At 37.6% G+C, this 15356-nt stretch overlaps 1 protein-coding gene across 5 annotated transcripts in view; it reads right to left on the bottom strand.

Annotated features, from left to right (window-relative positions):
* The window catches only part of FANCI (FA complementation group I), a 63151-nt gene extending 47998 nt beyond the window's left edge, over positions 1–15153 (bottom strand). For all 5 annotated transcript variants that reach the window (XM_060401634.1, XM_004017745.6, XM_060401635.1 and 2 more), the window contains exons 1-7: positions 15011–15153; positions 12292–12394; positions 6917–6989; positions 2264–2394; positions 1678–1834; positions 1540–1597; positions 14–55 (exon numbers count right to left, since the gene is read on the bottom strand). In XM_060401634.1, the coding sequence (XP_060257617.1) occupies positions 14–55; positions 1540–1597; positions 1678–1834; positions 2264–2394; positions 6917–6989; positions 12292–12375 (545 nt within the window). In that variant the 5' untranslated portion in view covers positions 12376–12394; positions 15011–15153. The remainder of the gene's footprint in view (positions 1–13; positions 56–1539; positions 1598–1677; positions 1835–2263; positions 2395–6916; positions 6990–12291; positions 12395–15010) is intronic.
* Between the last annotated feature and the right edge of the window lie 203 nt (positions 15154–15356).

Genomic DNA, 15356 nt, shown 5'->3' with positions numbered 1-15356 from the left:
TGATGATACTTACTTGAACATCGAGGTGAGTCGGATTACATACTGATGGTCCCATCTGATTAAAAATGAAAATGAAAAGTTTATGTTGTTTTAACTTATTTACATGTTACTTTGTAAAATTAGCAAGGAAGAAAAGAATTAGGGCCATTTCAAGTTTGATTTGCTGCCACTGGGAAATAACATCAAATAAATGACATTTAAAACAATGAAATAACAGCTTTTAACCTACCGGACTGGCACAATCAAAGCTTGATGACATTCAACGCTGGTGAGATTTTGGTAAACAAACACTTCACATACTATTTTGTGGAACATACACTGATATAATCCTTCTGGGAAGACAAGTTGGCAATACTACTTATCGACTTTAAACATGCACATAACCAAAGAGCCACCCAGCTTACTATTAGGAATATATCCCATGTACATGCTTATAAAAGGTCACCCAGACATAAAAGAATGTTAACTGCAACATCTTTTATAATAGCAAAAACCCAAATAGCCAATATTATTTATTGGCAAAAACTAAATAACAATTAAGAGATTAGCTAAATATCAGAATACTATGGAACTATTAAAAAGAATGATGTAAAGCAGGATATGCTGACATGAACATATGTGTTAAATGAAAAATAAAAGGTACATTACAATGTGGAATGAATAAACTTTTGTGTAATTAAGAACTAATAAATGGATAAACATACATGAGCTGATACATGCTTAAAATTATTTCTGTAAGAGACCTTATGAACCATGAAAGCAGTTATCTCTGGTTTGGATAATCTAGTTCCTTTCAATATACTGAAGTATAATCACAGTATTATGTAACTTAGTATTCTATTCATTTCAGACTATATATATATATAAAAGTATATATAAATATGTATTAAGGATTTACTATATATATACATATATACACAAAGATCTTTCATCTTCGCTATATGTCTTTATATATTTCATTTTTAATGGGTATAAATTGCATGGAGTGGCTCTTTTATAGCTTACATACCACAACTTACACATTTCTATTATTGTATCCTTAAGTTAGTCACAAATTTCTGTACTGAAATGTTCATGTATGAAGACTTTCTTATACAATGCAGTTTTTCCTTAGCGTAGACACTCGTATTTCAGGTTTAAAGATACAAATACCAGGTTTAATGATAAAAATATCATTAAAAATACATTCAAAAAATATATATATATAAAAATATCCCCCCTGCCCCAAAATAAAAGATAGTGCCAAGGTGACTTTCTAGCTTTGAAGACCCTGGGACTCCAAATAATACTATAGGGCTAAATTGTTGCGTTAAGATGGACAGTTAAGTAAGTAGAGACTATGTGTATAATGTTAGAACAAAGAATACAGCAAATAACCTCTCTCAAAAACTGATCACAGACTAAATGGTTTTATAGCAGCAAATCATAAACGAAAAAAAGGACTAAAACTTCAGTGATATAAATTCTCAAAATAATGGTATTCCTTTTTTTGGTGACTTGTAGTCCTGAGAAAAGTTCTTCATATTATTAAGGACTTACCTGCCAGAACAGAGGGTGTTAATCAACTGCTTCTTACATTCTTCCCCACTTAGTTCACCTAGAAATGCAAAATACACTGAAGAATAAACCCGATTAAGTGAAGAGAGAAAAAGCCACTAAAACCAGAAGAAAAATTACCTTTTCCAAAAGTCAGATTTTCCTTTTTGGTACCAAGGGCAGTGAGAATGATGGGCAACAGCTCCAAAGATTTTCCATTTGTTAGCTTGCCTTCACTGATAGCACTAACAAACTCATTGGCTAATTCAACCAATAACTGTCCTGGAAAACGGTGAACCTAAAAGTTCATGGGATTAAAAAAACATTCAGCAATATTTAGATGTTTGATACCTCTTTCCAAAAATCAGTCTTTTGCTGAGTTGACAGAACTGGCACTGAAGCCCAAAACTGGTTCTAAAAGTGATTCAGGGAATCATTCAGCTCTGGTAAAGGATTTCAAAAGGTCAGGATCTTCTATCAGTTCCCTGATGTTCTTAGATATTCCAGCTCTCGAAAGAGACACATGTCCATGATACCAGAAATGTAACATAAACATCTAGGTGGTTTATGGCTCCTTCATCGGCTATGTTGTTTTAAAACGGTAGTTCTTACTTATAAGCACAAACTACGGTGGGTTTGGGACATTTACATTTTCCCTCCCTCAATAAATTACCAACCCCACTCCAAATCCAACCAAAACCAAAGAAGTTTTTGTTTTCCATCTCACCTCCAGCATTAGCAATCCTATGATTTCAGATGCTACTTCTTTCTGTAAATCCCCTGATTCCAACAACTGGATACAACAACTGTATATCTTAAGTCTCTTAAGAGCTCCAGCTTCCTCAGAACAGGGTAAACCTTATCGTTTTAAACAGGTAGTACAGAAACAAAGAAAGAAAAAAGGAAGAAGTCTTACAAGGTTGAAGGGCAAACAGGAATAACAAACAGCTTTGCAGTTGAATATAGAAACAGAATTATCAAAATACTTACTATGGTACTTAAAACAGCAATATTTAGGAGCTTTGAAAAAGTCTTTTAATTTAGACAGAAAACTGAAATACCACCTTTTCTGTACACTTCCATCCATGCCATTAATTTTTAAAATAATTTTATAGTGCAGAAGAAGGAACACCTTCTAATATTTCTTAAAGCTTTTCTGGGATCCAGTAACCCAAATTAAGTAACATACTTTACTTCAAAACATCATCACTGGGTGAAGTCAGCAAGAAAATAGAGAAAAATACCTTGAGATGAATGGGAAAAAAAACACATTCCAAAAGTTATTGGCTACAGCTAAAGTAGAGCTTAAAATGAAACCTATAGTTGTAAACACCTACATTAAAAAAGATCTCAAATCAATAACCCAAACTTCTACCATAAGGAATTATAAAGAGATGAAACTAAACTCAAACCAAGTGAAAAGAATATAAAAATAAAAGCAGACATAAATGAAAGAAAGAATAGAAGAATAATAAAAATCAAGGAAACCACATCTTTTTCTTTGAAAAAATAAACAAAATTGAAAATCTTTAGACTGACCACGAAAAAAAGGGAGAAGAATCAAATTACTAAAATCAGGAATGAGAATGGCATTACTAATCTTGCAGAAATAAAATAAAATAAAGTAATAGAATAAACAACATACGAAATGAACAAATTGCTATAAAGACACAAAGTTATCAAAATTGACTCAGATAATAGAAAACCAAAACAGACTTATAAACAGAGACTAAATTAGCAATAAAACCTCTTCTACAAAGAAAAGTCCAGAACCAAATGGCTTTACTGGTGAATTTACCAAACATTTAAAGAATTAACAGAAACTCTTCCAAAAAAACAGAAGAGAAGGTAACATTTCCAGACTGAGTCTATGAGGTCAGTATTACCTTTATACCAAAACTAGACAGACATTCTAAGAAAACTATGAACGATATTCCTTGTGACTACAGATGCAAAAATCCTCAACGAAATATTAGCAAACTAAATTCAGCAACATAAAACAAAGACTGTACTCTCTAACCAAACTGGACTTAACTCAGTAACACAATACCGGTTCAATGTATGAAAATCAATTTCATACACCGCATAAATAGAATAAAGGATAAAAATCACATGATCACCTCAGCAGATACAGAGAAAGCATTGGAAAATTTCAGTACTGTTTCATGATTAAAAAAAAAAAACACTCAACAAACTAGGAATAAAAGGAAAACTCCTTAACATGATAAAGGGCATCCATGAAAAACCCACAGCTAACAACACACTTACTAATAAAAAACTGAAAGATTTCCCCCTGAAATCAGGAAAAAAAACAAGGATGTTCACTCTCAGCATTTCTATTCAATATTGTACTGGAGGTTCCAACTAAGGTAATTGGATTAGAAAAATAAAAGGCATCTAGATTGAGAAAGAAGTAAAGTTACATATATTTAAAGATGACATAATTTTGTTTATAAGGGATTCACAAAAAAACTACTGGAACCAATAAACAAGTACAGAAAAGTTGCAAGATATGAGATCAATATACTCATCTACTGTGTTTCTATACACTAGCACTGAACAATGAGAAGACTAAAAAAAGAATCTCATTTACAATATCACTCAAAGAATACGTCAGAAAAAATTTAATAAAAGTAGTGCAACACTTATACTCTGAAAAGTACAAAATCTTGTTGAAAGAAATGAAAAAGAACCTAAGTAAATGGAAAGATATACCATATTTATTAATGGAAGACATATAAAGATAGCAATACTTTTCATAGATAGATTTAACATAATCCCTACCAAAAACCCAGTTTCTGTTTTTGCAGAAATTGACAAGCTAATCTTAAAATTCGTATGAGAATTCATGGGACCCAGAATATCCAAACTAATTCTAAAAAAGAAAACAGTGGAGGACTTACACCTCGCAATTTTAAAGCTTACCACAAAGCTATTCTAATTAAGACAGTGTGGTGCTGACACAAGGAGACACACGTAGATCAAGAGAATACAACTATGAGTCCAAAAATAAACCCTTGCATTTATGGGCAATTGATTCTCAATAAAGGTACTACTGAAAATGGGAAGAGAGATTTCCCTGGTGGTCCAGTGGCTAAGACTGTGCTCCCAATGCAGGCGGCCTAGGTTCAATCCCTGGTTATGGAACTAGATCCCACATGCTGCAACGAAGACATTCTACAGCCAGATAAATAAACAAATATTTTTTTTTAAATGGGGAAAAATGAAGCTGGACTCCTACCTCACATCATATACAAAAATTAACTCAAAAATGGATCAAAGTTATAAAGGTAAAAGCTAAGATTATAATCTTGAAAAGAAAACACAAGAAATCTTTTTAAGAAATCTTGAAAAGGTATAAATCTTTGTAACTTTGAATTAAGCAATGATCTTTTAGATAAAAACCAAAACACAAGCTACAAAAAATTAAGTAGACATCAAAATTTAAAACTTCGTGCATCAAAAGATATCATTAAAAAAATGGAAAGAACCTAAAATGGAAGAAAAACTTTGTGATTCATACATCTAATAAGGGACTTGTATCTAGAATATTTAAATATTACAACTCAGTAATAAAAAGACAACCCAATTTTTAAAAGGTCAAATAATTTGAACACACATTTCTCCAAAGACATACAAATGGTCATTAGGCACAAGAATAGATATTCAATACCATCAGCCATCAGCAAAATGCAAATCAAACCCACAATTAAGATACCCCTTCACACTCACCAGAGTGGCTAGAATGAAAAAGACAATAACAAGTGTTGACAGAAGATGTGGGAAATGGGAATCCTTATTCAGTACTGATGGGAACATGATGTAGCAGCTTTGGAAAACAGCTCATCAGTCCTCAGACACTTAAACACAGAGTCACCACGCAGCTGCTGCTGCTGCTGAGTCGCTTCACTGTGTCCAATGTGACCCAGCAATTCTACTCTTAAATATTCACCAAACAGAAATGAAAATGTGTTTACACAAAAATTTGTAGCAGTATTCGTAATTGCTAAAAAGTGTAGATAACCTAAGTGTCCACCCATTCATGAATGGAAAAGTATGATCTATTCTGATAATGGAATATTATTCAACAAATAAAAAGAAATGAAATACTGATACAGGTTACAACATGGATGAATCTTAGTAACCTTACAGGAAGTAAAAGAAGCCAGTCACAAAGGACACATATAGTATGATTCCACTTTTATGAAATATCCAGAATAGGCAAATCTATAGACAGAAAGCAGATAAGTGGTTTCTAGGGCTAGAGTGGATCAGGAATTTAGGAGGTGACAGCTAAGGAATGTAAGGTTTCTTTCAGGGATAATAAAAATACTCAAAAATTGTGACAGGTGTGCATCTTGGTGAATACATTAAAAGCTACTGAATTTATATTTTAAGTGGGTGAATTTTATGTCAATTACATCTCAATAAAATAATGTATACTTTAAAAGGGTGAATTTATGGATTATATCTCAATTTTGTAAAACATCATCATTAGCTAACTATTGGTCCTTCACAGCACTGATTTAACAGGATTAAAATAGTTATGAGGCAGTTTCCATAAATATTTGATAATTCATGCTACTTTGAAACTCAGATTCCCAAATCTATGATTTTAAATAAGGTAAAAATAAGGTTAGTTACAGACGTGGGAGCCATGATCATCTGTTCCCAGTTTTACTCTTATAACTTTCACTTAGTATACACAGGCAGCAGCTCCTGATTCTCCGTTACTTCCTAGTCTCTGATATTTCTACAAAACAGTCATTTAAAAAGCTTCCAAATTTTAAATATGTGTTTTTGAACCCTTGCAAGGCAAGACCCAATTACTTGAGGGGGTAAGAAAAATAAAACAAGTTAAAATAACCTGCTAAGAGTCTAAAGCCACTTTTAATTTGTGCTTATAGAATTTTATTCTACTACAATTTATAAAATGATTGTGAGTTACAATCTGCACCAATATAAAACTGGCCCTTGTACAAGATACAGAAACAAATATTCCCCACTGGGAATTAAGCATCTCTAAACAAGTCAACTACGACATTCCATTTTGTTAACTCAGAGCTCCCTAGCCTCTTGTTAAACACAGATTAAGTATTAAACATTGCCATTCTCCACAAGCTTAAAAGCACAACTAAACCAAACCGTATTTTATGAAGTACACCCTTTACAGGTTCAAAAACTAGCAATACAATCTCAGATAGCCACTTCTACCTGCCTTAGAAAAATTATTTAAGTCCACAAGATAGTGCTATTGATTCTGTAAAATCCCCCAAACAGAAAAGCTTCAGTGGGGCTTCAAGCAATACGAAAAGTAGCAACAGGAGCCAAAAGTAGACCAACGTACCAGTGAACCCCGAGAGAGAAGTGGCATTATTACCTTTGAAGATGGCTTTCAGTAGTGCTCCAGCAGCTTTTCCTTTCACTGCCTGATTCTGAAGGAGGTCAGTCAGCTACAAAGAAAGGACGGAAAAGGTACAAGTCTGGCAACAATTTCCCTATTTGAATGACCTAAACTCACAATATGAAAAACACTCATCTGTCAGAATCATATCTTTCAGAAGTTCCAGGCATCAAAAATTCACATACGTATTCACATTATAGCAGGGTGGATTGTAAGATGATACTGGGCTGTCAAAACGAAATTTATTCATACGTTCATTCTACAAACATTTACTAAGTATTTAATCAGCACTAGGTATTGAGCCATGTTCTTGGGGATATACATTCATTCAACAAATACTCTGAATATGTTCTTCTTCCTCAGCATTAGGCATACAATGCTAGACAAGACATGAACAAGACAGACATAGTCTGACTCAGTTTACAGTAGGACAGAAGGAAAAAGGGTAACAGGACAAAAAATCAGAAAAAGAAATGGTTGAAAAGCCTGAAACAGACAGTAATTGAGGAAAGGGAGGCAACTTCCACTAGAGTAGTCAGGGAGAAAGCTTCTCTGAGGTGGAGGTGAGGTGGAGGACATTTCCATACAGAGAACTGGAGGATGAGAAAAAGCTGGTAATGCAAAGGGGGAAAAGGAAGACACTTCAGATGAAGGCACTGTTACACGCAAAGGTCCCGAAGGAGCAAGGAGTCTGGCAAGTTGGATGGCCTGAAAAAATATTTAGAAGACCAATTTGGATGAAAAGTAGTAAGGAAGAGTGGCACAAGATGAATTTCGAGAGAACCAGATGATAAGAATCTTGTAGGCCATGGTAGGAAGTTCAGATTTTTGTCGAAATGCAACAGAAGTAACTAAAGAGAAAAGAGGAGGGGGACATGGTAGATGTTTAAAAAAAAAAAAAAAAATCAGTCTTCCTCCTGGGGCAGAAAATACACTGTGGAAGGGTTTAAGAGTGAAATAGAAATATGCTAGGAAACTGCTACAGTGATCAAGAGAGATAATGGCCTACATTGACGTCATCAGAGAAGTCATGAGTTGAATTGTGTTCCCCTCCAAAATTGATGTTTAAGTTCTAATCCCCAGCACCTCAGAATGTGATTTTATTTGGAAACAGGGTCATTGCAGGTGTAATTAGTGAAGGTGAAGTCATATGGGTAGGCCCTAATCTAGTATGACTAATGTCCTTAGAAGAATGGGAAACCTGGGACAGAAACACATACACAGCAAGAATGCTATGTGAAGATGAAGGCAGAGACCACGGGTAGGTGACATGCGGCCAGGAATGTCAAAGATTGTCAGCAATCAACCAGAAGCAAGGCGAGAGGCGTGAAACGGATAAGCACAGCTCTAGCAGGAACCAACAATGCCAACACTGTGATCCTGGGCTTCTAGTCCTCAGAACTGTAAAAATAAGTAGCTACTGCAGTTTGTAGTACTTTGTAAGATGAAGTACAGGTGGTCCCCAACTTAAAACAATGGATCAACTTAGGATTTTTCAACTTTACAGTGGTGCAAAAGTAATACACATTCAGTAGATATTATATATCAAATTTTTATCCTTTCCTGGGCTAGTGATCAGCTTTGGGATCACAAGGATAAACAACCAATACACTTACAATGATTCTGCACCCATGCAACTATTCAGTATTTCACTCTCAGAACAGTATTCAATAAGTTACATGAGATATTCACGACTTTATTAAAAAACAGGCTGTTGGATGATTTTACCCAACTGAAGACTAATCTTGGCACATTTAAGGTAAGGTTAGGCTACAATGTTTGGTAGGTGTATTAAATGCATTTCCAATTTACCATATTTTTCAATGTATAATATTTTCAACTTAAAATGGGTTTATTGGGATATAACTCCATCTTAATTTGAAAATCGGTACACTGAAGATATATTTGAGAGCTTGATCAGGAGGACTTTACTGTGGTCTGAATGTTTATGTCCCCCAAAATTCACGTGTTGGACTCTTCAGACCCATTGTAATGGTATTTGGAGGTGGAGACTTTGCCAGGTGAACAGGTAGAAGGACGAAACTCCCACAAATGGGATTAGGGCTCTTATGAGAGATCCCACAGAGCTCCCAGGCTCCTTCTACCATATGAAGGTACAATGTGAAACCTGAAATCCAGAAGAAGGCACTCACTTGACCATACTAGAACCATCATCCAGGACTTTCGGTCTCCAGAACTAAGAGAAATAATTGTTGTTATAAGTCACCCAGTCTACTGTATTTTGTAATAGCAGCCTGAATGGACCAAGACAAAGACAGATTTCCTCGTGGTTTAGAAGTGAAATGGCTGTGGTGATAAAGGAAAAAGAGAAATCAAGGAGAACTCAAATTTCTGGGTTAAACAACTAACTGGGTAGATGGTGACACCATTTACTGACATGGTGAAAATTTGGGATTAAGCGAGCATCTAAATCTTCCAGAGGGCTTGTTAAAACAGAGACCTCCACTTGCAGTTTCTGATTCAGCAGATCTGATGCGGGGCTCAGAACTACTATTCTAAGATAGCCAAGTGGAGATGTCAAGTTGATAACTGGATATGCCAAAGTAGAGCTCAGAGAGGAAAGAGGTCAATGGGAACATGTAAGATCATCCAGGGAGAAAATGTAAAGATAAAAAAAGCACAAACATTCGTGATTAACCAGCAGCAGCCAGCAAAACCTGAGAAGATGAGGTTAATAACATCCAGACAAAGGACTATCATAGAGGCCAAAACCAATAAAACAGTGAATTTGATCTCTTCTACATGTGCCTGGTCTTTCTGACTGGATTTCATCTCTCCCTTCTTAAATACTTAATAAGGAAGTAACTGACTGCTCCACCTGGAACCTCCAATAGCCCTTGACATAACCCTTATTAGAGAGAGGTTCCCAACCAGGGGCAACCCCCTCACCCCCCACCCTAGGCAGGGTATGCAGGGCAATGTCTGGAGACATTTTTAGTTGTTATAACTGGAAGGGTGCTGTCACCTAATGGGTGTAGGCCAGGGATGCTATTAAACATCCTACAATGCACAGGACAACCTCCCTCAATAAAGAATTAGCCACTAAAATATACAGAGTGCCAAGGCTGAGAAACCCTGACTCTTCTTGAAAAAATTCAGTTTTAAGAGAAGGCAATGTGGCATATGGGGAAAAAAACTGGCCCCAGAATCAGAAGACCCAGATATGAATCCTCACTTTGCCATATATTAGCTTTACAACCTCAGGTTATTTAACCTGTTATGTGTGTTTATTCCCTACCTCAAAGCACTGTTAGAAGGATTACATTAGATGACAGGTAGAGAGGATGCTGCACAGGGCTAGTGCACAGCAGGTTCTAAACAAATGTTAGCTCTCCTCCACTCCTCCTCCCTCTAGTTAAATGATCTGCGGTCTTCGTTTCTGACCTTATTCAGTCACCTTTTCATTGCATTTTAAAATGCAAAAGTAAACCAAGTGTATGTTAGTCACTCAATCATGGCCGACTCTGCGACCCCATGGACTGTAGCCCACCAGGCTCTTCTGTCCAAGGGATTCCCTTAGGCAAGAATACTAGAGTGGGTTAACCATTCCCATCTCCAGGGTATCTTCCCCACCCAGAGACGGAACCCAGGTCTCCTGCACTGCAGGCAGATTCTTTACCATCTGAGCCACCAGAAAAGCCCCAAGTAAGATTAAGTATCCTTGCTATATTGGAAGGCTTAAAATTTTTTCGTTTAGTGGACAGACTGGAACTACCAAGTTAATGGCACCGTCAAAATAGATTTTTGTAAGACAGGACATTTCTCATTTTCTGTTGTCTGATGCTTCCTCATGAGTAGACTGAGTTTATGTATTCTTGGCCAGAATACAAGTCATATTGTGTCCTTCTTGGAGTATCACACCTGGAGGCATGTGATACCATCTGTCCTTCACTGGCAGTATGAGTCTGATCACCCAGTCAAATGTGTTGCCTGATTTTCCCACTTTATAATTATTTTTTCCCCTCCCTTTGCAACCAGTATGCAGTTTGTGGAAGAAACTTTAAGACCATGCAAGTATTGTGTTCCTCATCTAACTTTCTCTTGTATAATGAAAAAGCCCAGCAGCAACCTCTGATATCAGGTTCTCAAAGTCAGCATCACCAGGTATGACACATCACAAGCCCGATGATACGACGCAGTGAAAAGGCATGGAGCCCTTTCTGTGGTCTTTTTGCTAAGGATGCATGTCCTGAGTCCAACCATGAGACACATCAGACATTCAGCAAAATAATGGATCAAAACTCTTCAGTGTTCTCAAAAGACAGAGAAAGACTGAGGAGCAGTTGCAGATTGCAGAAAATCAGGGGAAAATGACAATTAAGTGCAGTGTAGGATGCTGAGTGGGATTCTGGAACATTAAAAAAAAAAAAAAAACGGGTATCAGTGAAAAAACTACCAGGTAGGGTTCAAATAGTCTTTAGCCTCACTAAAGGTGTAGTACAAATATTAACGTCCTGGTTCATAAAATTTTACTGAAATTATTATGTAAGATGTTAACACTGGGGAGAGAACTATATGGAAACTCTACTATTTTTACAACTTTTCTGTAAGTCTAAAATCAGTTCAAAATAAAAAGTTCAAAAAACTTCTCCCTGGATTTAGCATCCACTGCAGCTTCTGCCTGATCTAATCTTGATCATGACTGTTGCCAAATGACGATTTTCTAACTTTATGGTGAGCAAGAACCTCTCTCACCGTTTATTTATTTTTATTATCAATATGGACTCACAGATTTATTATTTCAGTGGTTTATAATTCATAACTGAACTTGATTATTTTGATGTTCACATTTCACCAATGGAAGCCTCTTCAAGCTGTCTTTATCAGGTTTAGGGCATCAATGTTGTATTTTATAAAAAGCACTTAGAAGCTTCCCTTATGTATGTACATACATTATGTAATATATATGCTCTAAAACAATTTGTGTAGAACTGGGACTATCTAGCTCTTACCTCTGATCTCTAAAGGTTTGGTAGAAGCCTCCTGCAAAACTATCTGGGCCTGGTATTTTTGTTGAGGTATAACTGCTAACTTTTTTTCTTTAGGAAAACTGATCTGTTTAAGCATTCCATCTCAAATTGGGCTGATTTCATTAAACTGTATGTTCCCAAGAAATTATAGCTGTATAAATGTACACAAATGCCCTTAAGTAGTCCATATCTCTTCCTCTCCCCCATTTCTTTACATCTATGAGTTGTTATCAAATAAACCCTTGTCTCCTAAGGAGAGCGGGGGACAGATGAAGTGGCAGAATTAATTCTAACACGTCCCTTGCATCTGTCATCATGCCTGGCATCTGCTTTTGGCAGAACTTGCTTCTCAATACTCACATCATCTTCTTTCACAGTTTGAAGAAATTCCTGTAGGCCATCTGCTGTTTTTTCTGCTGCTAGAGATAAAATTTTCTGGTCCATTGTTGCACACAGCAAGGAACTGAAAAGGAAAAATGTCAAGAGTTGGATAAAACTACCAAAAGTAAACAAAATTTTGATTTTTTCCCTTCTCTACTTGTTAACTGAGTATTTCAAATACATTATGTACACAATGGGTACTCAACAGGCTAAGGACTACCAACTGTAGGAGTAGGTGATTCTTAGCCAAACCAAAGAATCTAGAGAATCCCCTGGAATTTCCTTATTAGAAAGCTGTAGTCTAATCAAGTCGTCTCATAATTCAGTTGTTCACATTTTCTTTTTTAGTATCTACCCATTATGCTACCTAGAACAAAGCTGTCATTTACCAGTACTGCAAATATATACAATTATCTACACATACACAATAAATGAATAAAGCAATAGCACTGTAAATGCATTTATACCAATTAAATGGTATAAAAATAAATGAGAAGTTAACAAGGCTAAGAAATAAATGTGTGCTCAAATATCAAGCAGGCTTCCCAGCAAAGGAAACCTTGAACTGGAATTTGAAGATTAAATTTAGATAGTCACCAGAACCACATGGTGTACATTACTGGGAAGGAAAGTACTGTCAACAAAGGCATTCATAAGAGAATCCGAAAAACTTACTTGGGGAAAATGAGTACGTATCCTGAGGTAGAGAGTTCAACTAGGGGAGCAGTGAGAAGGCAGGCTAGTAAAAGGGTGGGGCTAAACTGTGCAAGATCTTAAATGTCGAATTAAGGAAGTTAGACCTTATTCTGTAAGTAATAGTGACGAAAAGTTCTGGAGTAAAAGAGAATCTGACAAGACTGAAACAGTGTTTGAGGAAACTAAATATGGCATTAATGCGCAGATTAAAGCAAGGAGACAATAAGGAAGAAGAGCAGAGGCTAAGAGGCTACTGGGAGCTATTTTAGTGGTAGTGACAAAGGCTGGTGTTGGGGGCTGACTCTGGGGAGTACAAAGGAAAGGGTGAAATGGAAGCACATTAGGCAGATAGGATTTAGTGAGTAGTGCATAGCTATGGGAGTATTACGAGAAGAGGGCAATGCAGACTGGTGGAAAGAAAACCTCCTCCTTTATTTCCTGCTGTTTTCAGTCTCCCTAAATTATACCATCATCCACCCAGTTGCTGAAACAAGAAACCTGGGCAACATTCTTAACCACTTTACCTTCATCCTTCACATCCACTACCAAGTCCTATGTCCCCAAACATCTCTCAAGTCTACCTCTGAGATCCACTGCTGCCACATTATTCCAAAGTCACCATCATCTCTCACCTGAACTACTACACAGCTTCCTAACTCATTCCCCACCCAGCAGCTAAAATGTCTTTGAAACACAAACCAGATTTGTGATTCATCCTCATCTTAAAAACTATTGGGTGGCTTTCCATTATTAGTCCAAAATCCTGACATGAGGATATAACGGTCTGGTCCATGTTAATTCCCTTTCATCACTCTACATTCCAGCTACAATGATCTGCTCAGTCCTTCAAACCCCCAAGTTCCTTCTGCCACAGACAATTCCACATGATTTTTTGTCTGGAATTTATATAAAAATAAATACCCCTTGTTTCATCCCCTGCCCATCAATCTTTTTACTGTTAATTCCTAAAAATCCTTCAGGTCTCAGCTCAATCCTACACTCTTTTACAAGCTCAGTCTAAACACTCCCCTAATACATTCTTTCAAAGCAACTGTAATCTCTCACCATCACCACACTTTTAACATTACACTTATTATCAGATTAAGAACTACATCTCCCACTCCATCACAAACTCCAGGAGGGCTGGGGGCCATCTCTGGTTTTGTTTATCACTCAATCTCCAAGATTTGGCACAGTACCTAGCTCATAATAGGTGCCCAATAAATATTTGTGGGAAAAATGACATTGATCCTCACACCAGTCCTCTGAAGTTGGTGCTATTACTCTCAATTCAGATGAAGATCTTTTGGGATTCAGAGAAATTAAGGAATGTCCCCCAAGGTTAGAAGGCTAGTAAGTTGCAGAAGTAGAATTGAAACCTAAGTCTGTCCAACTCCAGACCCCAAAACCCATGCTTTTACCTACTACTGGGGACTCTTACCTAAGATTAGCCCCTCTATTAGGGGCTGAGTGGTAGTAGAGGATTCAGAAAAGACATATCAACCAAAAGAGACGTCCAGCCCTAAAGGGAAGATGCTGAACTCCTATCTCAGCAGGTACATTGCTAACTTAGTCCTAAAACCAGAATTGAGTAGCACACAGATAGGTGGCTGTTAAGTCCCAGTGCGGATAGCAGACTCCTTGTCAAGAGGCCCTGAGGTTAGTGAGGCACCGCGGAAGGGAGACGCCGCGGGTTTAGCACCCGGGCTTCTCGGAGAGCGAGAAGCAAACACAGAGAAACTACAAAACAAGGCAGCTGGGGATGGTCGCTGTGACCGAGCTACAAAGGCGAAATGGGTTTAGAGAAATGTCTCAGACGTAGAAGCTGAACGCTGAAGGAGAGGAAGAATTTAACCAGAGGGCCAAGGGTGTAGGCCGCCCGAGGAGCGGGAAAAGCTAAAGGCCGCAACGGGAGACCCCAGGGCACAGACTCTTTCGGGCCAAGGAAAACGCCAGAACGCCATTCGGAAGGGGCGCCGTCCTGTCCTCCCGGACCCGTTACCTCCCGGGAGCTGAGTCCCACGTCCCCTGCAACGCGCGAAGCTCCTCTAGCTGGTCACTTCCACCTCAACGCAGCCACCGAATTCCAAAAAACCCGCTCAACCTTCAGTTTCCGTCCTTCCGTTACCCTGAGCAACGGGCCCCGCCCCCCGCGGCTTATTTCCGGTACCCGGGAGCTCGTGCTCGGAGCGTACCATTAAGACAACTGGGGAGGGGGGAAGCTGTGGCCTCCTGGGACGTTCCCACTCAAAGTCGTGGTGGGGGGCACAATCTCCGAACGCTAATTCGGGACCTCAGAACGAGCAGGGAAAGTGTGGCTTGGGCATAGTCACCACGATGTCTTGACC

The sequence above is a fragment of the Ovis aries genome, chromosome 18 (genome assembly GCF_016772045.2).
Source record: "Ovis aries strain OAR_USU_Benz2616 breed Rambouillet chromosome 18, ARS-UI_Ramb_v3.0, whole genome shotgun sequence".
Classification (NCBI taxonomy): Eukaryota; Metazoa; Chordata; class Mammalia; order Artiodactyla; family Bovidae; genus Ovis; species Ovis aries.
The sequence above is the reverse complement of the archived record's forward strand: the minus strand, read 5'-3'. Positions and strand labels throughout refer to the sequence as shown.